We start from the raw sequence: 25,078 nt of genomic DNA, 5'->3' as shown, positions 1-25,078 counted from the left end.
ATGTTATTTAGACTTGGAATATGATTGAGAGTCATTTAAAGAAAAGTTCAAAGTGATGAAGAAAGGTTTTTGTGTGTTGAGGTCCTGATATAAGGAGGGAATTGCTGAATACTTTCAGCATTGAGCTAATGGATTATAATTTAGAGAGATTATCTATCTTTACCCATCCTGCATGAAGTAAACAATTGTGCTATCTTAAAAGTTTTTCTTTGCTTTCAACACTTTAACAAAATGCCTGAGTGTAGTGATAGAGAAATGATGTGTGCGATTTAATTCACTTTTTAGAGCATTATAATCATGTTGTAAAAATAGTTTAGTGATCTCTAGTCTAAGGGTTTTGGGATTAACATCAAAATTAGATAGGAAGAAGACAATTGTGGTGTATAATATATCTAATGAAATAAGTGTGTTAAATGAGCACAGATATTCAATTATTTGCTATTCCAAAACTTCGATCCTTAAGAGAATTTAGGTGACATTATCACATTAAAATGGCATTTACATATGCATTATTAAGCCACCAAAGTATGTGTAAACTAAGGCAATTACTTTCTTCAACAGATTCATGTTGATATTCAATGACTTACTGTTTAACAAACCTTGAAAATATTAATGTCAGAGATCTCTATGCTCCAATGTGCTTACAAAGGTTTGACTTTAATATTCACCTTGTTATAGATTTAATAATGTAAATTTAAGGAACATCATGTGATACTCAGGAATTAGCCCTATTTACTGAAACATAGTTACTGTTATTAAGAGGCATTTATCAACTAAAAACCCTCACTTACATTACGTTTCATTACATTTACTTAACATCATTGCTTTCAGTTCTTTGTGTTGCTTTTACTGATGTTCTTCAGAATGGGAAAATCTTCAACCACACCAGAATAAAAACTAATGATTTACTTTTATACTTAAGGCCATTTATATTACCTTTTCCTTTCTTCTACTCAGTGTTCTGCTCATTCTTTATTCTTTGCATGTACTTACTTTGTACATATGTGGAATGTCATCATTTTCTAACTTAAAAACAAAATGGCCTTTCTGACAAGAGTAGTGATCTTTGTAAGCAAAATCTGTTTACTTATTAAATCAGGTTTTTTTTTTTATAGGTGACTTTGAAGGTAAAGGTAGTTTAAAAGGTATAAACCTTCAGTTACAAGATAAAATATTCCTGGGGATCTAAGTAAGGTACAGCATGGTGACTATAGTTAATGATACTGTATTGTATATTTGAAAGTTGTTAAGAGAATAGACCCTAAAGTTCTCATAAGAAAAAAAAGTTATAACTATGTGTGGTGATAGATTTTATATATATATTATATATATAAAATCATGTTGTACACCTAAACTAATACATCTTATGTCAATTCTCTTAATTTAAAAAAATGACTAAAATGATAAAAAAATGAAGGTGGCCTCTTCATATGTCATATATGAACATTTGCTGAAACTATATATAGAAATTATTTTAAAATGGTTTGACAGCATAATTTTTTTATGCTTTTCATAAAATATATTGTGCCTAGAATTTTCCTGAAAATATTTAAAATATAATTCATATTATTTCTTTACCTTTCACTAAATCATATTATTTCTTTACCTTTCACTAAATACTATGAACTAATGTTTACTATTTGAAACCTGAATAAATATGAAATGAACTCTATATGCCAGGGAAGCACACACTTAAAGAATAAAAGATTAAATACATTTAAATTAGATCAATAAAAATTCTAATACATAGCATTCTAAAATGTATTAATTACAGTAATATAACAATATTACATAGTATAATAGCCATGAGATCATTCATCTGTCTGATTCACAATTAAGGTTAATTAGTTATTCAGTAATAGCATCTTTAAACATTCAAGTATAATAAAATACATATATTGAATATGAGCATATAGAATAAAGGTCAACACATAAAACAATAGAAGGTACATACAATTAAATGAAGATATAACCTTTTTTAAGAAACATCATTCTAATATAAAGCCAAAATATCAGTTTCTGAGGGATTTTGGTGGGGTGTGTATATAAATAATTATTTACATTGAATGATACATGTTGGTATTTTTTACCCCAAGAAGAATCAGTTTAAGAGTAAAGATCATGCCTTATTCATCTCTATGTCTAGTAAGCAATAAACACAGTGTTCAGGCAGTAGATATTTAATATGTTATAGGAAATAATGAAACTGATGCTCTTATATCCTTTGCTTTACATTTGGGTACACTATGATAACTAATTTGAAACACATGAACTAAAACTAGCATTATTTATAATATTGGCCCTTTTTCTGAAAAAGTTTTATAAGAAGTAATAACAATAACTAGCACTGACACCTCTGAGCCAGCCCTAATCTAAAGGCTTTTTGCGCAATGTTTCATTTAATCCCCACAGCAGCCTGATAAGTAGGTATCATCAAATAGTGGTTGTTAGAATTTGAACCTGGGTCTATTTAACTTGAAGACTGTGCTTTATAACATTTTACATATTGCATAATAATTATTTGAATTATCTTTTCCATTAGACTTTAAGGAAATTTTACTGTACTAATATATTTTAAAATATGCTATTAGAACACTGGGAATATGTTTCCAAATGCCAGCCAGTAGGTTGGTCACTTTTCAATAGAGGGGCAGCATCTGTTTCCATCTGAAACTGTAAATATTTTTGGTTATGATTTTATAGCTAATATTATAACATCCAGGTTATCATTTGTGTCAACACATTTGGGGCAATGAGTAGAGAAAGGAGCCATTTCGATACTCAGTGTGCTTTAGCTCTTTTCTCTGGAGTATTGCAAATATATTATTTCCCGTGACAAAGACGTCTTCATGACCATTTTATCTTCGGAGGTAAAAAAGCTTTTGTGCATACCTTTGAGGTGCAGTTCACCTTGTATTTGACTTAGAAAAGCATCTACCTTTAAACTCACAGAATCAAAGTGTAACTCTGAATGAAGTAAAAAATATGGTTATATTTTGTTTCTGCAATAGATATATTTTTAAAAGTTGCATGGAAAATGAATATTTATCAATTCAGCTATAGATTTCCACAGCTCCCATTTTAAAGGGAGCAGTACTGCAGTGCTAACAGACCTGCTTGAAATCACCAATCACCTGATAGGCCTCATCTTAACTTCCTCTCAAACCCACTGGGGTGATCATCATTCTCGCCAAAAAACGCCATACCCCAAAGCCAAAGGCATCACTTCAAGGGGAGGTGACAAACCTGTGTTTGTGGCTGCACCGCTAAAACAATAGGAAAGGTGCAGGAGTGTGTTAGCCCATGCTGACCCTGCATAGGTGCTTATGGCTCCGGTCCTGGTAGTACTCTGTGTGGCACTGGAAGCAGCAGAAGCAGGCATGTTATTCATTGTGTCGAAGCAGCTTTGGCTGATGCAGTGCGGGGTCCAGCAGCAAACTGCATTCTACACAAGAGTAGTGACCATGTTTTCCAGCCAACAAAGTAGCAGATGCTGAATATTTATCGAATGACTGAAAAAAAGTAGCACCTCATGAAAGTAATCGCTGTTTTGGTTTGGGCATTGGTCCAGGAATGGCGATCCAGGTTTCAGAAGCAATTTATCGCACAGGTAGTCCAGGTGCATAAAGTTATGTCACTAAAGGAGTGCAAGTCAGAGGCATTGGTCATAGAAGACACTCCTACTGCAGCTGTAACTTCTATGATAGCTACAAGAAGAGGATATGAATTAGTGAATTGGATAACATCTTTACTATGAATCACAAACTGAGCCCTTGCAGAGTGCCTCACAGATTGCATTCTCTAATTTTGGAGAACTAAGAACCAGGTTGTGACCCATAACCTCTTCTGTGGCTTTATATGATTCTGGATGAATTGACCTCTATGAGTTCCAGTAGTGCTAAACATTAAAAATCACAAAGCATACTGAGAATTGGAAATATGCAACCATAGCAGAAAAGATCAGGGAAAACTACCGGAAAAGAATAGGTGAAACTATATATTTACTATGTAGTATTGTGGGCACATTGTGGGTTGTGATACAGAATGAAGTGAACTTCTTGCTGAATCATCCAGAAGAGTATTTTCCAAACTCTGATGCATGTTCAGAATTTACTAAAATGCAGGTTTTTGACTGACTAGTCCAGAGTAGGGCTTGAGATTTTATATTTCACTCTATGTGATACTGACATTGTGATTATGGACAAATCGCAGTAGCAAGGGTTAGGATACTGGTTCTTAAAGTTGGCTTCACATTGGAATCATTAAAAAAAAAATTCTGAGGAATTTTAAAAGATATTGATGACTGAGTCTCAACCCTAGAGATTCTAACTTAATTGGTAAGGGATGTGACCTGAGCTTCAGGATTTGTGGAAAGCTCCCTAGGAGATTCCAATCTGCAGCTAAGTTGGAGAATTGATGCTCTTGGACTGGTTTCAATTTACTTTTGAAAAGAAGTATTCATTCTAGACATCTAATCCTACATTCTTTTACCCTTGCAGGTTGCAGCAATCTACAAGGACTCAAGTATTGGAAATCTTATAAACATAGTAATTGTAAAATTAATTGTAATTCATAATGAACAGGTAAAAAACAGTTCTAAAATTAGTAATCTTAGTTGTAGTAGGCTCTTGCATGAATATATCTACTATGAAACTTATTAGAAATGAGATACTTTAAATAAAATTTTGTTTAAAAACTTGATTTGGAAAGAAGTGAGATTATCTTTTTCTGTTGTGAGAGAAATAAAATGAAATAACAGGAGAGGAAGTAACAAATGTTAACAAACAATTTAAAAATGTAACCTTAAAAAACCCAGGTATTCATTTTTATAACACTATTGTTGAAGGACTTAAAGTAAGGTCATTTTTAGAAGGTAATTTTTGATCCTAAATACTGGATAATTATATAGAGTATTAGATTCTCTTTTGAACACAATGTCATATCGCTTAAATATGTTTGAGATATGATGGAGAGATAATGTCGCTTCATTTACCTATAAATATAAAATACTATTTGATAAATTGCATGGACTCTGACCACCTCCAAGGGAAAAGACACCATGAATGTTTTGGCATAATACTGAATAACTTTTTTTTTTTTTTTCTCTTTGGACAGGAAGGACCAGTCATCAGTTTTAATGCAGCTACCACGTTACGCAACTTTTGTTTGTGGCAACAAACTCAGAATGTTCTTGATGATGCTCACCCTTCCCACCATGATACTGCTGTTCTTATCACTAGGTAGTTTTAGAAATATAACACTTCTAACTGCAATTACTTGCCCTTTTTCTCCTGCATGATCACTGATATTTCTTGTTATTTTAATTCTTTATCAACATTAGACAGCAATGTCCTATGAGAACTTGGCATTACTGAATGAGAGCATTCTTCTGTTCTTTCAGACCAGTACACTAGTGGATTCCTAGAAAATTAGTAATGTTAGGATATTAAGTAATGATATGACTTAGACAAAATAATTACCTTATTATATTAGTGGAAGAATAAGAGAATTAGGAAAATATTTAGAAATTAACTTAGGAATCTGAGAACAGGTTTTGTTAATTTCCCCACTTGATCTTTCAATCACTTGGAAAGAAGAGCTTTTAAATTTATTTTGATTGACCAATGAAAGTGGTTCTTCTACTTTAAAAAATCTATCTTTTTTCTCGTTTCGATGCTCAGTGCATGTCTTAATTACTAGGCTGCTTTTGCTAGGGTTTTCTTAAACATATTTAATTATTTGCAAAACAGCTTCTGCTATTATAAAATGATTATCCATTTTATAAATATCATTATACATTGTTAATTCTTACCTTTGTTTCAGCAACATTGATGCTACCAGCATATTTAGATCCTAGGTTTGTTGAGTATTTTTTGTTGGCTGTTTGATCAAAGGAAATAAATTTCTCACATGAGGGTCGGACTTGGAGAAATCTCAGTTATATAGAATTCTGAAATAAAAACTTTTAGTCCATATGTAACTGGAGACATATAGTCCCTGGGTGTTATGTCTTTGCAAAACTGAAGTAGAACTGACTTAATTTTATACACAGTGTTCTATTGACAATGCCCATGGTTCTGCCCTGGATTATAGTTAGGGGCCAAGCAGCAAAGACCATAGATAACAGCTTAAAGATGGGAGGGATAAAGAGCTCTAAGAGGAGACCATAAGAAAGAGACAAGGGAGCTGTCAAGTTAAATGGCTAAGGATTAAGTAATGAAGAAGCAAAAACTTAGACAACTTGGTAACATCTGGAACATCATTATTTTGCAGCAGAGAATAATCAGCAAGGCTCATAATGACATTCAGATATTAAGAAAAGAGTAAATTTTATATACTATATGTATAAAGGCAAACAGGTGAAAAATATACTTAAAAAGCTTTTCATTGAACTTGGTTAAGCTTTATCTATTTACAGCAATCACTTTTATATATCGTTGCTTACTGATATGTACAGATCTAGGTTTAAACTTATGGAAAGCTTATTAAGAATTGGATTTTAGATGTCAGTTTGTGGCAATAGTTAAAGCTTCTTGATCTTTGTTTTGGCTTGTTGCAAAAATATCTTCTGAAAATACTTCAAAAAATATTTTTTTTTAAGGGAAGACATTTGTGGAGCTAGAGAGAAATGTGACACATTAGGTAAGTTATTTTTGTAAAGTAAATATAGTCTACATGATTATTTAATAAATTATTTAAGATGATATTTAGATTATTTTACTTTTTAATATTTTGATAAGTTGTCTTGGCTAATGATTATAGTTGTCACTATTATTTGATTCTGCTTCTATAAATTTTAAAGAATAAGAACTAATATGTGTCAATTACTAAATATCAATTGATGTGCAAAGCTTGACATATTCTAAAGTGTTTTAATTTATAATACAAAATTGATTCATACAAAATAATGCTTAATAAGCTATACGCACATTTAAAGCAAAATAATAAAATGACTAGCCATGATCCACCACCAGATTTAAGGGCTGGAATTTTATTGATACTGTTGTGTGGCCTGTGCTAAGTCCTATTTTGTCCCCTTGCATTTCCCCAAAAGAGAGCCAGTACAGTGAATTTTCTATGTAGCAGTACCTTCCATTTTTTTTGAACGTTTTATTACATATATGTGTTCCTAAAATAAATTGTTTGGTTTTGCTTCTCTGTGAGCTATGTAGTTTTAATTCATGCATTTCCATTGTTATATGATAATATTTTATCCATGGTTCACATGTCCTATATCCCGTCAGTGGATATTTGGACTGATTTCAACTGTGTTCTAGTGTGAGCTTTACTATAAGAGCTAGGGAACAGTCTTACAATTAGCATTGTCATGTCAGTAAATATGCTAATGTTCAATGTTAAAAGATATACCAAATTATTTTCTAAAGTGGTTGTACCAATTTACATCTTTATAAAGACTGTATCAACATTCCTTTGATAATGTCTTTATCAACAAAAGCTATCTTCCCATTGCTCATTCTTGCCAATCCGAATGTAATATCTCTTACTGCAGTAACAATTTTTGGTTCCATGATTACTAATGAACTGGAGCTGAATGGTTGTCTATTGCGTTTGTCTTTTCAAAGAACCAGTTATTGGCTTTTTATCTGTTGCTTTTACTTCATTAATTTCTGCTCTGTTTCTTTCCATTTACTCCTACTGTTTTATTTGTAATGTAAATTTACTGCTGATTAGCATCCAGGATATTTTCTAATTTTCTTTTATTTAAGACTCTCAATTTACTTCAATGTATTATGTTGTTGTATCCCACAAGTTTTGATAGTTATTTTTCATGTCATTCCAAATTATAAAAAATTCTAAGTATGTATAAACTTTACCATGATTTCTTGACTTGTTATTTAGAAAAACATTAACAATTTTCTTTTATTGAATTCTAGTTTAATGTCATTGTAGTTGGAGGACATGGTCTATATGACCTATTCATTGACATCATTTGCTATTGCGTTTATGGTCTATTATATAGTCAATTAAACATGCATGTATTTTTAAAATAAAGAATGTATATTCTATAACTATGGGTACATGAGGTTCTCTATGTTTCTTAAAATCAAACTTGCTAATTGTGTTGTTCAAATCAGCTATATATTTACTAATTTTTTGCATGTTAGGTCACTAAGTTTAAACATAAGTATGTATCTTGTCACTCTCTCCATATAGTATTACAATTCTTCAGGTTAATGTTTTTGGTACCTATAAATTTGAATTGAACCTTTTGCAGTTGTGTAGTAACTATTTATATCTAATTATACATTTTTAAATAAAAAGTTTATATAGTTCCATATTTAAAATATTATGTCTGACATTAATACACCTACCCCAATTTTTTCTATAGTATTTGCTGAATATACCTTTTCCTTCAAGTTTCCAGTGCCCTTTAAGAAAAACACTTGAGGTGTTTTTCTTAAAAACAACGTATAATTGAATTTTTTAAAATAACATTTATAATCTGTTTAACTGGCAAGGTTAGTTCATTTACACTAATTGTAATTATTGTTATATATTGACTTAAATAGACCATTTTGGTTTTGTTTTATGTTGATCCCATTTTTTACTGTTCTTCTCTTCCCGTCTTTACTTCTTTGGCCTGTAATTATGTTTTTAAATTAGTTTTCTTGTTCTACTATTGTCTTTGTGGGTTGAAAGTTGTATATACTATTGTAGTATTTTTTAGATTACTTTGGCTTTTTACTAGCATATTCAATGTTGCCTAAAGCTCTCTCCTAAACAGATATCTTAGATTACTTAAATTGGTTCACCTTCTACCTACCTTGCATGGTATTGTCTATTTTCTATCATTTGGTAAACTGTGTATTAAAGGATAATGTTTTATATTTAATATTTGATAAGATTTGTGTCCATTTATAAAAAATTTTCACAATTACATCTTATATATTAAACCTTGATTCTGAGGTCTTTTTTTTTTTTTTTTTTTTTTTTTGCCCCTGCATTATAGACTTTAGAAATTAGTGAAGATATATTAATGAAAAATTCTCTGTTCTGGAAATGTCCTTAATTTACCCATGTTTCTAGGTACCAGTTCTAGGACAACAGTATTTTATCTCTATTTTGAATATGTAATTGCATTGTCTTTTGACTTTGGCTATTGAGAAATCTGTAGTGTGTTTAGCTGCTGATATGCGGGGATCTGTTTTTTTATTCTGGCAACATATAAGATCCTCTCTTTGTTTTGGATAGAATGCAGTTTCATTAAAATTATATCTTAATATAGATTTATTTTTATTTATTCTGCTTGGGATATGTTGTAATCCCTATATCCATTAATATCTTCAACTTTAAAAATTCCCACCTCAACCTTGTTTTAAAAAGACAAATTGTCCTTACATTCCATCCGTTCTCTCACAGCACCCCAATTATATTTCTATTAGGCCCTCTTATTCTGTTTTCCATGCTTTCATTACTTCTTTTCCTCATGTTTCATCCAAGCAGCTCTAACATGCATTTTATTATTTCTCTCTTTGGCTGCTTCTAGTCTGATATTTCAACCATCCTCTGAATTTTCCATTTCAAGGTATCGTTCTAGTTAACAGATCCTGATGAGTTCTTATTCAAAATCAGTGTTCATTTTGTTTACATTCTTTTTAATTTGTTCATATTAGTAATTACCTTTCATGTTTACTCAAACGTTTCATTTGGAGTACTTTTATATCCATCTCTGACAGTTCCCATATCTTAAATAGTTGAAGGCCAAATATGTGGTTTCAGCTTTCTCTTGTGTTGACTTGTTTGTGTGTTTGGCTATCTTTGATTATGAGCTCATATTTACTTCATATTCATGAGATTAGGAGTGAGCTGCTTTAAAAGAATATGTACTTCTTTCAGAGATGATTTTCTGTGGTTTTTGTTTTTTGTTTAGTTTTGCTTTTTTGTTTGGTTGTGTTTATTTGTTTCTTTTTTTGCTGTTATCCAAAGTATGGTAAAACCAGGGTCCCTGACTTAATGTGGAAAATCAGCTTCAGATGCTGTACCTTGCAACACTGGATCATATTGCTTGAATCAGTGTTTGCCTTCAGAGTGTCTTCTATCCTTACAATTCATTGCTTACCCCTTAGGATTTATCTCAGGTGTAAATGTGTGTATGTGCACAGGCATGTTGTATGAGAGAGGGGCATGGAGAGAACATGTGTGTTAGATTTTGAAGGTTGGGACTTGATCATTCTTGTAAAACATGTAAGGTCAGTATTCATTAAAAAGGAGCTTTTATTAGCAATCTAATTTTTGTGTTAAGAGGATCCTTTAGAAACTAATCTTCTACAAATGTGGAAATTGACACCTGCTACTCTTAATTATTACAACAGATTTCATTCTCTTCCTGCAAACCATTCTTTGGCTTTGTTAGGTATATTTTATCAATCAATCATCTAATAAGAATCTATTAAATATATTGCTTACATTAACTGTGCCCTGTTGTCACGTCTTTATACTAAAAGTTAAGTATGAATATGTCTGCCACATCTTTTTAATTAATTTAATGCTAGACATTCTGGACTGTTCATGTGGAAGTGGGTGGTCTCCTGGTTCTCATTCATGTTTTGTAGTTTTCATCCACCCCAATGCACATAAATCATAGTGACATTTAGAAACAAATTATGAAATGAAAGTGCTTTTATTATTCTTTGTTGAGTCAAGGGTAATGATAATAAAAATAGCTGAAATAGTTACAAAATTAAGTGCTTGTAATAAATCTTGTCATAAGCATGTAACATACACAGGGTGGGGCAAAAGTAGATTTACAGTTGTATGTGAAACAGAGTTTATTCTTGTATTATTATGTATTAATTACTGTATGTTCCATTTGAACAACTGTAAACCTACTTTGCCCTACCCTGTATTTACTTATTTAATTATTGTGATAACTGAGTAATTATATGCTGCCTGGAAACTTAAAAATTAAAAGAAAATTCATAGATTATAGTGTCACATGCTATTTTCTTTATTAGTTGTTCTATTACCAATTTTATTCATCTTATCATCTATACTTATGTGATCTAAAAGTTTATCCTTCCTGCAACAAATATTCTTTTTTATAAAAACTGTTTACTTGCCCCATATTTTTGGATTATTTTCTTTAGTAAATGAAACCAAGAATCTGGTAAAGAAAACTTCAACTGCAATAAAATCATTGCTTTTATTTTCTTTACCTTATAAAATGTTTATGCACTATTAACAGCCAACTTTGCATTTAATTCTAAGTCATAATGCCAATGGTAAGTGCTTTAAAATTTAGTTTTTATGATTTGGTATTTCCCCTTTTGATAAAATACAAATGTGAAATTTTTCAGGTTTAGCAGAATTAGGTACCTTGTGTGATCCTTTACGGAGCTGCTCTATTAGTGAAGAAAATGGACTCAGTGCCGCCTTCACCATAGCCCATGAGCTTGGGCATGTGTAAGTACCTTCTATCACCCCAATACATGCCTTCTATTCATTCCATTTAGTGTGCCTAAAATTCCATTTCCAATGGAATAATTAGCACCTTTATGCCTAAAAAAATATTTTTAGTTTAGTTTTTATCTCTGAAATGCTAACTCAGGCTCTTTTGTGATTTATGTTAGGTCAGTAAGGCTGCATAAATCAACAGCTTAAGCAAAGAACTAGAACTTGGGGATTCTTTTATTTCATCTACTGTATTGGATTACATGACAAGCATTTTGGCCTCTATCCCTTGTTATCCTATACATGACCAGGTACTGTCCTCCACCATCTATGGGAGGGCCTACAGGGGCTCCTGCTTATGGGCAACTCCCCAAAATATCTGTAATACCAACTTCTTGCTCTTGTAGCTCAGAGTCCCAGCAGAGAATGTAGTACGTGGAAATTTCTTAATAATTAAAAGATTTTTTAAAAATTTCCCCCAGATCTGTAGTATTTTTATTGTAAAACTTTGAGGTTCATTTATTTGTTACTATATTATTAAAAATTCTACTGGGGTTCTATGCTAAAAGAATGGAGGCTGTGATTTCCAGCGTTACTTTTAGAGTTCCCATGGAAAGTCAGAAACTTCTATACAAACTCATCCTCTGAAAAATGATTCTGACGCACCCCCAGAACTCCTGGGATTTCTTAGTTAATGGCTTGAGTTGCCTCTTAGTTTAACTACATTTATTTTTCCTAGTCATGCCTTGACATAATTAGAGTATTCTGCTGGAACAATTCCAAGTGGAGATCATTTTTATTAAATTAGTGCCTCTTCAATTCCCTTTTAGAATGGTTGTATGTCGTGAGCATTGGCAAGATGGACACTCAGATTTTTAAGTTGTTCCTTGAAGTGGGGAGATAGGATCAGGAGTGTAGCTGAGGGCCATCTATACATCGCAGCAACATCCACAGAGCACTGTTTGCTGGGTTAGAAGATAGCTCTTGCAGAGTGCACCATCTTAGACATCAGTTTTCTTCCTGAGAAACTCTTTAGGTGTCTTTAGAATATGGGTAAGTAGTTGAACTAAGACTGACTTAAGTACAGATTTCAGCCTGCAAAGTAGTTTCAACGTTTCTTTTAACTGCAAGTTTGTACTTAGGTCCTCAAAAGAATGCATGGCATCTGTTGCTGATCAGCTGATTATTTAATATGGCTCTTGTGAAGATATGGTTGCTTTTTAGGAATGTTTTTATTACTCCAGCCTATTAATCATCAGTTATTGTTTATAGACCAGAAATTTAGGCTGTTTCATATAAAATAGGTAAACATTATAAAATGACATGAAATTAGTAATTAAAGAAGTCCCTTTGATATTGTACCAATAATCAGTGGTCTGGAATTTAGTGTGGTATCGCCTTTGCCTAATCTTTCCACACATCTAAGATATGCATGTTGAAAACTGCCAGTGTTTTTATTTGAATGCTTTGTGCATATTGTGATGAGATGAGCGAGAATCCAAATATTTTTATTGTTTCTATTTAGATACCATATTAACAGACTGCTAATGATCAAAATTATAATTTAGTGTTTCTCAGAGATAATGTGCTTCTTAACTTGAAGATAACTTAGCTGTATAATGCTTTATGGAGAGATCAATAGCACAAATGCAGGTGAAACCAGACTTATCTGCATTTTACATTATAATATAATGCAAATTTAAGATATTTGTCACTAATGTTGTATACATATTTTAGTATTCTTTTTTAAGTGTTTGTTTTTATTTTTAGATTTAATGTTCCACATGATGATAGTTTTAAATGTAAGGAAACTGGAATTAAACATCAATATCATGTGATGGCTCCAACTTTAAATTACCACACAAGTCCTTGGACCTGGTCAAAATGTAGTCAGAAATATATCACTGAATTCCTAGAGTAAGTCTGATTTTATATTACTTTAGTTCAATTACTGAACATTTATTAGATTATAAAATTTGAAATTTGTATGTTTTTTTAAAGGGGTTCAACTTCTGTTTAGTTTTTCATTAAGTTCGAGCTTACATTCACTGTACAAATGGATGTTTAAAAGCATAGAGAGTTGTTTGCATTTCACTCCTAAGAATTTTTTTGAAGTTTTTCAATTCTCATCTAGCCATTTCCTCTGCCATTCAGCACTTTTAAATATATTGTGGACTCTAATAACAGTGTGCAAGGTATATAGTATCACCCTCTATTTACAGATGGAGAGACTTAGGACTCAGGGAGATTAAATAGCATGTCCACAGCCATACATCCTATGAAGTGGTGGAACCAAAAGCAAACTCCTAGGGTCGCCATTCCTGACTCTGAGTCAGACTCCTTTCTTAGAAAACCTCTTTGAGATGAAGACGGCATAATGCTTTTTGAAATTCCTTTGTTTTGTTGTTGTTTAGAACTATAAATGTACTTTTTGAAATGATTTGAAAACTTTTTTACATTTCGACTTTTCATTATAAGGCATTACTATTGTGTAGCAAAGTAGACCAAGAGTATAGTGTGATCAACATATGAATGTTTGTTTCATAAATTATATTCTGTTGGATTTGTCATAGTTCTTTTAAAAAAATTGTACCTTCAAGGCAGCAGTGGGGCTCAAATAAGAACAAACATATTAGAAAATTTTTGTAAACAGTAAAGGTTTCTTACTGACTTTGATTTGAGCTGTGTTTTAAATTATGAAAAAATATTGATATTTTCTTTGGAAGTGCAGAACTACAGAAAATGTGATAAAGAATCTTATACTGACATGCATCTATATATTCACAATCCTTGACTTTTCATCACCGGTACAGTACTGGTCATGGGGAATGCCTCCTTGACAAACCAAATGGAAGAATATATGATCTGTCTTCACAACTCCCGGGATTAATGTATGATGTAAACAAGCAGTGTGAACTTATGTTTGGTTCTGGATCACAAGTGTGCCCCTATTTGGTAAGAAAAATTTTGTCCTTTTGTTTGAAAACTACCACAAAGTTGTAGTTAGAATATATTTAAAAATATATATTTTCTTTAACAGAAGGTGAACTAAATTTATCTTAAAAGTTTTTAAGTGTTAGAAAAATTGGTGTTTGTCAGAAAGGTTAAAAAAATGGCAAACTCTGCTTGGTACTGTGTTAGGTATTTAAAAATTATCTTTGTTAACTCTCACAGAATCCTATGAGTGTTCCCATTTAGAAATAAAGTCAGTTAGGTTTTAAAAATAAAAGGGATTTAAATATTTACTTTAAAATGATGTTATTGGGGGACAGAGGGAGAAAATTATGTGAGACATTTTTGTATGTTGATAATGAGTTGTATTAAAGGCCCCAGGAATATAATAGACTACATTTTAATTTACATAGATTTAACTCAAGAGGAATCAATTTTGGGACTGTTTAGTTTTCATTAAACTGTTTATAAGTTGACTTTAGAATTTTTAATAAGTTAGATACTTGGGAGAATCAGTGGGCCAGAAATGCAACCTTATTTAATCATTTAAATAAAGATATATCTTCAGCGTTCAGTTAAGGATCTGCCACATAATAGGTGCCATAGAATAAGTGCGTGTTGAATGAATGAATGAAAATTACTTGACAGTGAGTGCAGGGACATACAAAGCATACTCCTCATAGTGAATATTGTTTCTAAAATTTTAAATTCATAGTCACAAATTTTAATAAGCCTTTAAAAATCCACTATGGAGGGCATCAGGTTAACCATATTTATTTATATTTTTACATAAAAGATACATTTATATATCTTTCCTACCTGAGTTAGACACTAAATAAACTTTGAATTTTAATTTAGAAAAGAAAGGAATCATCTTGGGTATAGCTCTAGTGAGCCTCCATGGATTTCTGTTTCTTGTGAAAACTTCAGAACCCTATGTTCAAAAGTTGAAAGTCTGCAATATATTCACAAAATAGGAAACCAGTATACATTATACAGTATTTCTATGCACATTATTCATACATTCCACCATTGGATCAAAGGGGGATTTTGGAAACTCCTTGTGAATAACATTTAGCAACAAGAAGTCCTTTAGAAAAATGTCTTGCAAAGAGAAAAAAATATTTTCACTCTAATTCATCTCTACCATTTTCAATGTATGATGAAAATCTGAAAGTTTAAAGTAACTAAATACTGTTATTTTATGTATTTAGAGGAAAATCAATGGCTAGGACTTACTTAGTAACGATATTTTGCTGATTATTTCCAGCTCTGACCATGAAACCAGGAACTATGTAAGGTCAATTTATGAACTGCGTTATTGAATTGATCTGGTGGTTGTGGCATTGCTTTTACTCCTGCTCCCCTGCCATTTGTTCCTCTGCAGAAACAATGTAGGCGTCTCTGGTGCACAAGTGCAGAGGGAGTTCACAAGGGCTGTCGCACTCAGCACATGCCACTGGCAGATGGAACAAACTGTGGTCCTGGGATGGTAGGTTTTCTCCAAGGGTGAGTCTTGTGTCAAGAGATTATCCCAGGATGTGATGCTCTACATTTCAGCACTCTTCATTTGCTGTCAACTTTTGTCCTGCTAATGATTTAATGTTATTGCCATGTTTGTTTGTTTTTGATATACTATGGTGTCTAGTGAATTAATATTATAATTTTACCCTTTTTTCAAGATCTAGCAGATGGTATTAAAGTTACATATAGTTACAAAATAGTTACATGTTCATGTAGTTAAGTATATTATAGTTTCGTTATTAAAAAATGAGTGTAGGCATAAAGGTCCTAATATTTCAGCAAGTCCTCAAATTCAAGGATGTTGCCATTTCATATATTTTCTCCCATAAAGTTCAGTTAAATATCACTGAAAGTTTTAAGTAACTCCTTCAGATCTTAAAATATATCTTATATTCCTACAATAAACTGCCTACCATCATACTACCTCTTTACCATTCTGACATCACTCATGCACTTATGTAAATGTGCCAGATGTTGAGTGTTAGGGCTAACGATACGTGCTGTATGTGAAGATGCACTCAGATTATACTTGATGCTCTAGTGTGAAGTCAAGTTATTTTGACCTTGGTAACAAGTATTGTCTGTACTGAATCAATTTTAGTCTGTTAGCCTCCTCTGAGCTACCTGAGTGCAAAAGAAACACTTCTTAGCAATGAGTTGGCTAGTGCTGCCTAAGCTTACTTTAGGCAAAAGTAAAAACTTAAAATTAAGTTCAGTTCACTAGCTTAGCTTGTTTTTTTTACCACCTTTTGTGTCATTGAATTGTTTGTACCAGCTACTGACCTTTTCTTGCATCACTTTTCCTTCAAAAGGCATGTGTTTTCCATGAATTTCACTCATATCAAAAATGAATTATTAAAGTTTTATCTGGAGTTTCAGCAGTTTCTGCAGTTGCTGAAATATTCATTCAATAAAAAAATCTAGTGGAATTCTTCAGTTTATAGATTTAAGCTAGAACTGAATTTTAAAATTTGAACTTTACCTAAAATTTCTATTTGGAGAGTAGAATTATTAAAAAGATTATTTTCCTCAATTTGTATGACTAGTACTTGTAATTGTTTTTCTGGGGGGGTTGGCATTTGCAAGAGTTACTGATGATCGGAGGGTAACCTCTCTGACGTTTGAATACCAGACTGTTGACATTAGAAAGAAGATTCGCTCCAAATGTTCACCTGATTCAAATTTAGGATCGGGCCTGAGTGTCTCAGCAAATTTTAAAGTTACTCTGTCCCACGGACCTTCAGGCTTGATTTCATATGGCTAAAATGGTAACTGATGATATTGATAAATATTAAGAGATACAGTCTAAATCGAGCTTGGTCATAAATATTTAAAAAAAATTGAGATATGAGTTAAATGCTCTTGTCTTAAGTGTACAATTTAGTAGGTTTTATTGAGTGTAGTTAAATGTACACATAGCCAACATCCCTATCAAGAAAGTTCAGTCTTGACTCTTTGTTAACAATTTCCCTTCATTCCAGAGATAGCTCCTGTCCATGTTTCTATTTTCATAGATTAGACTCTCTATTCTTGATTTAATATAAAGGGAACTATATAGTATACTTTTTTGGGGAGGGGAGTAGGTCAAGCTTCTTTTGCCCAATATAATGTTTTTGAATTTCATCCATATTATTGTATGCATCAGTACTTTATTCCTTTATGATGTGGTATAATTCAATTGTACAAGTGCACCATAATTTCTTTACCTAGTCTTTTGTTGATGGATATTTGGATCACTTCCAGTTTTTGGCTGTTCTGAATAAAGCTTCTGTGAGCATCCTTGTTTAGGTCTTCTTATGGGCATATGTTTGCATTTCTCTTGGGTAAATACCTAGAGTAGAATTTCCGGGTCATAGGGTAGGTGTATGTTTAACTTCATAAGAAAGTGCCAAAAAATTTTCCAGAATACGTGTCCCCTTTTAGACTCCCCTCAAATATTTGAAAGTTCCAGTTGACCTACATTCCATGCCAATTTTTAGTGAGTGTTTTAACACTTACAGTTTAATTTATTCTAGTGGCATAACATGAATTTCATTGCGATTTTAATTTACATTTCTCTGATTATTACCAGTGTTAAGCATTTTTCATGTGATTATTAGCCATTTGAATATTTCCCCAATAACATGTTATGGTGGGGATGGATTTGTTAGAATTAAGGTAAATGTGACGAGATACTGAAACCTACTTTAAAGCCCATGTCAATTAAAGCAGTGGTGGTGTTTGGGGTAACTACAGGTAGATTATGATCAATATAAATTCCCTTTTTTTAATTAATTGAAAGTAGTGAGCTCTTGTATTGCATTAACATTAGCAATATCCAGTATTAAATGGATCTTTTACTCAATGGTGAACAGTATAACATTTTATCATTTTCATGCTGTGATTTCACAGACACATACACACACACACAAGTGCATGCATCGATTATTGAAATATTTCTGGAAGATGCCAACAAAATTTACATGCACACAGTACATTCTATTCTAATAATTTGTTTTCACTCATAATGTGGCTTTCTTATATTGAACGATTTGTTCTAATGGAGGGCACAAAGCATTTTTTTCTTCTAATAAACTTGCCTATAGGGTTCATTCATTCAACAAAGATTTATTAAGGGCCTGCTACATGATCAACTTAGATCAAGAGATTTTGAGGGAACAAGGCAGGAGTTTGATTTGGGGTTTCTACATTTGAAATGTTTATTAGACATTCAAGTGAAGATAAGAAAGCAATAGTATATTCAGTTTGTAGATCAGGAGAAAGATCTGGACTGGGAGTGATTATTGATAGAGAAGAATAAAGGGCCAGGGTCAAAGCCTGGGGACATTCCAATATTTACACAACAGAATACTATGCAGCAGTAAAAAAGAAACTTACATTTTGTGACAGCATGGATGGACCTGGAAAATATTACGCTAAACGAAATAGACCAGTCAGTGAAAGACAAATACAACATGATCTCATTTATATGTGGAATCTAGTTACCATAATAAGCTAATGAAAATGATAGAAGCAGAAGCATAAATACATAGAACAGACTGACAGTATCCAGAGGGGGGTGGGGGAGGGATTAGATGAAAGATGGTGAAGGGATTAACCAAAGAACACTTATGCATGACCCATGGACATGGGCAACAATCTGGAGATTGACTTAGGGAGGGGAGAGGATGTGGCTGGATGGAGGTGGGGAAAGGGAAAAAAGTTGGAAATAACTGTAATTGCATAAACAATAAAAAGAATAAACAAAAATGAAGTTGGAAAGAAGAAACAGAACAAGAAACTGTAGAAAAGTAATTATTAAAGAAGAAAGTAAACCAAGAGTATGGAGCTCTGGAAACTAAGAGGAATATAATGCATCAATAATAATAATTAGCTGTGTCATATACTTCTAAGTCAAGGGAAACAGAGACTAAGAACTGGCCATTGATTATACATTGTGGAAGGCCACTGGAAACCTACACATGAGCAGATTCATGGAGGTTGGGGTATAAAACTTGGCTAGGGTGGGGTTATGAAAAAATAGGCAGAGAGAGTTAGACAATGAACATAACCCTTTCAAGGAGAAACAGGACAATAGCTGGGGAGGAAAGTGAGATCTAAGAAGTTTTTGTTGTTGTTAAAGTGGAGAAACAAGAGTATGCTTTTATGTTAATGAGAATATTCTAGTGGAGTATTTTAAATTGTCTCTAGTAAAGGACTAATCTTCTTCTTTTTAAAACTTTCTGATTCTTTTGGTACAAAATGATAAAAATGATTGACTAGGAAAATGAAATAAAAGAAGACATTAAAAATGTAAGCCAGATTTTTCTATGAAAAAAAAAATGGCAGTTCCTCAAAAAAATTAAAAATAGAATTATCATATGATCCAACAATACCACGTCTTGGGTATATATCCAAGAAAATAGAGAACAAGGTCTTGAAGAGATATTTACACACTCATGTTCATAGCAGCATTATTTACAGTAGCCAAGAGTTGAAGCAACCCAATTATCCATCAATAGATGAATGAATAAAATATAGTATATATATACAATAAAATATTATTTAGCCTCTTTTTAAATTCAATTTATTGGACATGACATTGGTTAATAAGATTATATAGGTCTCAAATGTATACTTCTGTGATACATCATCTGTATATTGCATTGTGTGCTCACCACCCAGATTTAATTTTTTTAAAAGGAGGAAATTCTGGCACATGCTATGTGAGTGACCCTTGAAGATATTATGCTAAGTGAAATAAGCCAATCATAAAGCTAGATACAGTATGAGTTCAATCGTATGAGATATGTAGAGTAGACAAAGTCCGAGAAACAAAATAGAATGGTGGTTGCCAGGGGCTGGGAGGAGGGAAGGATGAGGGATTATTATTTAGTGGGTGGACAGTTGCAGTTTGAGAAGATGAAGATTTCAGTTTGGCTAGGTGGTTGAACAACAACATGGATGTACTTAATACGAATGAATTGTACACTTGAACATGGTTAAGATGCTAAACTTTATATTAACAATGAAAATTAAGTTTAAAATAAATATTAGCTAATTTTTAAATTATTAACCTTAATATATGTAAAATTACTCTATAAACTGTTATGAAAGTTTCTAAATGCTTACTGTAACAAATGATGATGTAGGGAAGATGAGAGAATTGCTGAGTGATGTTTTGAGTAATGAGAAGGACTGGGATGAAGTGGTGAGTGGAGGGATTGACTTTGGCTAGGATCCTGGATTTTCCATGTATACAGATAGGCAGAAAGGCTGGGTCCTGGGCATAGACACTGGTGGATGGGTAGAATGGGTAATGGGAGATGGTGGCAGATTCTTCTATAAGTTTCCATTTTCTTGATGCAAGTAAGAAACAGTGACTATTGAGACTTTAGATGAAATAGAGTAGAAAGTTAGCCAAAAGAGTGAGAAAATGATAGATAACTGCATAAAAATAACAAGCATGGATAGATATTGTGTTAATCTAATATTTGCTTTTAAAAAGTCTTTTATTTTACTAAGTTTTTTTTCCATGTTTATAGGTCTCCTCTCTCCTAAAGAGACTAAATTTCAAGGGAGATTTTAAAATTATTTTTGCATTCCGTAGATCTTCTTATTTACTTGGTAGATACTCAGTAAATATTCATAACATAGTATTAAATGTAATCACATCTGAATTAACATTTTGCTCTAAACTGTGTACTTTTTTTCTTCTGTTGATCTTTGTACTGCTATATATGGTGTTCTGATTAGATATACATGAGTCACTTCTTTTTGTATTATTTTTATAGCATTGTCACCATGGGCTATGTGTAAACAAAGAAATGGAAACACGTCCTGTAGATGGTGAATGGGGACCATGGGGACCTTACAGTTCTTGTTCAAGAACATGTGGAGGTGGAATCAAAAGCACATCCAGGCTCTGTAATCGCCCCGAGTATGTCTTTTTTATGTCACTGTAAATTAAGATTATCTCAAGGCACCAGAAACTAAACATCAGTTTCATTCACTTCTAAACTGGAGGTCAGTCTGTAAGTTTCTGAGATTCAGAAAACTTCGGAACACTTTAAGTCATATTAGTTTATATCTTGGTAGATTCAGACCTTAAAAAACTGAATAGATAAAAATAATCTCTAGAATCTGAATTGAGACACAGCCATTTTTTCCTGATTTAGTATGAATTTGGGAATTAGCTATAAATAATGATGGTAATATAATGGTATGTTTAGACTTAATGTGTTTCTATTGAAAGCTACTTTCTCCTTTTAATTATGTTTTGTCTCTCCTAGACAAAACATGTGGTTTCATTACCAGTTTCTTTGTAATTTGATGCCATATTTTCTATCTTTGGTTCTTATGTTATAGATGCATCCATGTCTTTAGCATGAATAGGTACTAAAACATATCTCCCCTCAACATTGTTTAAAAGAATTTAGAGATTCCATAAAGATTTTAAAACGTTTCTATTGTTATGTAATATATATTTTGGTAAGCAGTAAGACACATTTTACTTAACATCTATTAACAAGAATTTTTAATGCAGAAATGTAACATTCTGAATAAAATCTGAGTTCATTTGGATTTTACAATAACTAAATTATGCCGGAAGTCTTTATATTAAAAAATGCTGAAAAGAGTTTTCATTTTCCAGCATAAACTGAAATAGAGAGGAATGAGCATAGATGGATACCATGAAACTCTTGGAACTGAGTGATAAGCAGGGATATATATGACAAAGATACATATTTTTCATTTAACATGGTATTATCTTTCTTTGTTATCATCTTTGGTTCAATATATATCTTTTCCCCCAGAAAATGAACAAGCCATTTTTTGAAGTTTTAAAATAAATTCCCATCATAGTTCCCTGTTGGTTACTTAAGTCATGAAGATATCATTTCTGCCCTCCAGGCCACAGTGTCCACTAAGATGGATATTTTTAGTTTATGAGCCATAGACTTGCATAAAAAACCATGCTACACACTTCTGTTACATACACAGTGTTAGTGGGACATCCTGGAAAGGAATGGAACAGTTTTAGAAGTAAATGGCCAAAAGAATATTCTACTGATATGCTTTAAAATGTAATGAATTTGACTAGGCCAAGAAACGGAGGCAAGTACTGTGTGGGCCGCAGGATGAAATTTCGATCATGTAATACTGATTCATGTCCAAAAGGCAAGCAAGACTTTCGTGAGAAGCAGTGCTCTGATTTTGATGGTAAACATTTCAACATCAATGGTCTTCCCCCTAATGTGAGATGGCTTCCAAAGTACAGTGGGAGTAAGTGATTAGAATATTTTGATGTGAATCTTTTTTTGAGACATAGGAATACACAATTGTATTATTGTTCATCAAAAATGACTTTCTTTTACAGTTGCCATAAAAGATCGCTGTAAGCTCTATTGTCGGGTTGCTGGAACAACTAACTTCTACCAACTGAAGGATAGGGTTGCTGATGGTACCCCTTGTGGAACTGAAACTAATGACATCTGCGTTCAAGGCCTGTGTAGGGTAAGTAAACTTATTATATTTAAAGTGACTTTCAGAAGACTATTCTATTATTTCACAATACTTTCATATGGATTCCAATATAGCGACCTTTGGTGACAGTCATACTATTTCTAGGATTATCATTAGGGGACTTTGTTTACTAGGTGATTTTCTGCCATCAAGAGTAACTCATGAAGCATTAAGGTAAGCCTGCCAACTTTGTTTTGCATATGGTACTCAAAATCAAGACAACAGGTGAAGTCAACTTTCCGAAAAGATAACTATTAGGACGTAAGTGTTGTAAAGGCCTTTTGATCCTTCAAATGGACCTTCTGTGGTGACTTTTTTACCCTCTCTCTTTTAAAAGCAGTGATATTCTCCCTTCCTCTTTCCATTCTTTTCTCTTACTTCTTGGGTACATGTATCAAACTTTTACTGAGTACCTACCAGATGGTTAGATAAAAGGATAGAACAGAGCACTAACCTCCAAGGAGTATGCAGATTTGTGAGAGAGATAGGCATATAGACAATTATAATGGAGTGCTGATGAGGCATCTGCAAGGTGGCTTGAGGTTATCAAGGAAGGACTGTCTTATTTATGGGAGGTGAGTAAAGCCTTTGGAGAATGCTCATGGAGGGTGTGGGGATTGAGCTAATTATTGAGAATGAGTAGGTTTTAGAAAGGTGAGGAAGAAAGGGACCAAGGTTGGAGGTAGGGGCTAGCTCCTGGTGGTTCTATGCATTTTTTTCCCTGAAGTCCTTGGAGATTCTTAGAAGGATTTGGAATTGAGCAAGAGATATAATTTGATTTTCATGGTAGAATGTTCAGAATGTGTTGGTTAGGAGAAGATTGGAGATAGATGGGCCATAAAGCAGGACTCTGGGTGAGCAGCTGAGACCCTGAATTAAAGCACGCACATTGCACATGGTAATTTTAAAAAGGCGTGATGAATTTGAGAACTAGGATAGTGAATGCTGTCTAAAGGACACAAGTGTAATTTTATGAACTCATTCTTTTGATTAAGTGGAACTTAATTTGGCCAAGTTCTCCCTGTAACCAAACTTATATTACCTGTTACCCAGGTGATAAAAGACATTGCACACAAAGTACTAATGAGATGCTCAAAGGAACTCAGAGTAACTTACACACTGGAAATACCTTAAATACTAGAAACAGGGTACTTGGTGGCCTGAAAAACTTCTTTTACCTAAATTAATGGCAGAGAGTCATATTAAATGAAAAAAAAGATGATTGCTTGGACATATAGATGCATGCTACTTTCAGAAACTATCTGGTTGAAATTTTCATTTTGGAAATATTTGCCTTGTCTATAAAAATTCATGAGGTTTATAATATTTCTTAAGTTTTCTGATCACTAAATTTAGAGGAGTAGTCTAGAGAACTAAAAGTATTGCCATATCTGCAAAAGACATCATCTGTGCTTGTTCTTTTAAACCCCTGAAACAAGCAATTTACCTTCACCTTTATTTATGTATTTATTCTTTTAATAAACACTTTATTCTGGATATTAATTTTTGGGAAGTAAACTATTTCTTTCAGTTGTACTCAGTTTATTCCCAGGGTTCTAATGTCATGAGCTAAAAAACAAACAAACGAATCATGAGAGACATCTTTTTGGAGTTATTTTAATATGTTACTTACATAATCATACTTTTTGCCCCTTTTGAATAATAATTCTTTAAAGAGTGGTTTTCATATGATGGATATAAGAATGGCTGTCAGTGTTTGTTACAAGGTAGAGTTCTAGGTTTTCCCTCCAAGGTTTTCATTCAGAAAATCTACGACTCTGCCTTCTTAAGTGCTACCCCATGTGATTTTAATGCAGGAGGTATGTGGATGACCCTCTGAAAAACACTGCTTTTCAACCATGTGAACAAACATGTGAAAATATTGATATATAACAAGATCAGTAGATATTATGAAAAAAGTCCTGCTGTATCAAATCTTCTATTAATTGAAACAATATTTGTGAAAAGAACATTTTTTATAAAGCTCCATGTTTACCATTAGTCATTTTTATAATATTAATTTTAATTTTTATATTTTGAAGCAAGCTGGCTGCGATCATGTATTAAACTCCAAGGCCAGGAAAGACAAATGTGGAGTGTGTGGTGGGGATAATTCATCATGCAGGACAATGGCAGGGGTCTTCAACAGTGCTCATTATGGTAAGCTGCGTATTTGTTTCTAGTT

General features: G+C 32.7%; 1 protein-coding gene across 1 annotated transcript in view; it reads left to right on the top strand.

The window, feature by feature from the left end:
- The window catches only part of ADAMTS20 (ADAM metallopeptidase with thrombospondin type 1 motif 20), a 170,217-nt gene that overhangs the window by 62,559 nt on the left and 82,580 nt on the right, over window positions 1-25,078 (top strand). The window contains exons 5-15 of the mRNA XM_090275524.1: window positions 4,500-4,583; window positions 5,116-5,240; window positions 6,602-6,642; window positions 11,319-11,424; window positions 13,183-13,329; window positions 14,226-14,367; window positions 15,752-15,856; window positions 21,162-21,307; window positions 22,472-22,653; window positions 22,748-22,884; window positions 24,936-25,053. Coding sequence (XP_090131650.1) covers window positions 4,500-4,583; window positions 5,116-5,240; window positions 6,602-6,642; window positions 11,319-11,424; window positions 13,183-13,329; window positions 14,226-14,367; window positions 15,752-15,856; window positions 21,162-21,307; window positions 22,472-22,653; window positions 22,748-22,884; window positions 24,936-25,053 — 1,333 coding nt within the window. The remainder of the gene's footprint in view (window positions 1-4,499; window positions 4,584-5,115; window positions 5,241-6,601; window positions 6,643-11,318; window positions 11,425-13,182; window positions 13,330-14,225; window positions 14,368-15,751; window positions 15,857-21,161; window positions 21,308-22,471; window positions 22,654-22,747; window positions 22,885-24,935; window positions 25,054-25,078) is intronic.

This window comes from Furipterus horrens, unplaced genomic scaffold (assembly GCF_987537825.1).
Source record: "Furipterus horrens unplaced genomic scaffold, mFurHor1.1.pri manual_scaffold_4, whole genome shotgun sequence".
Lineage (NCBI taxonomy): Eukaryota > Metazoa > Chordata > Mammalia > Chiroptera > Furipteridae > Furipterus > Furipterus horrens.
This window is presented reverse-complemented; position numbering and strand designations above follow the sequence as displayed.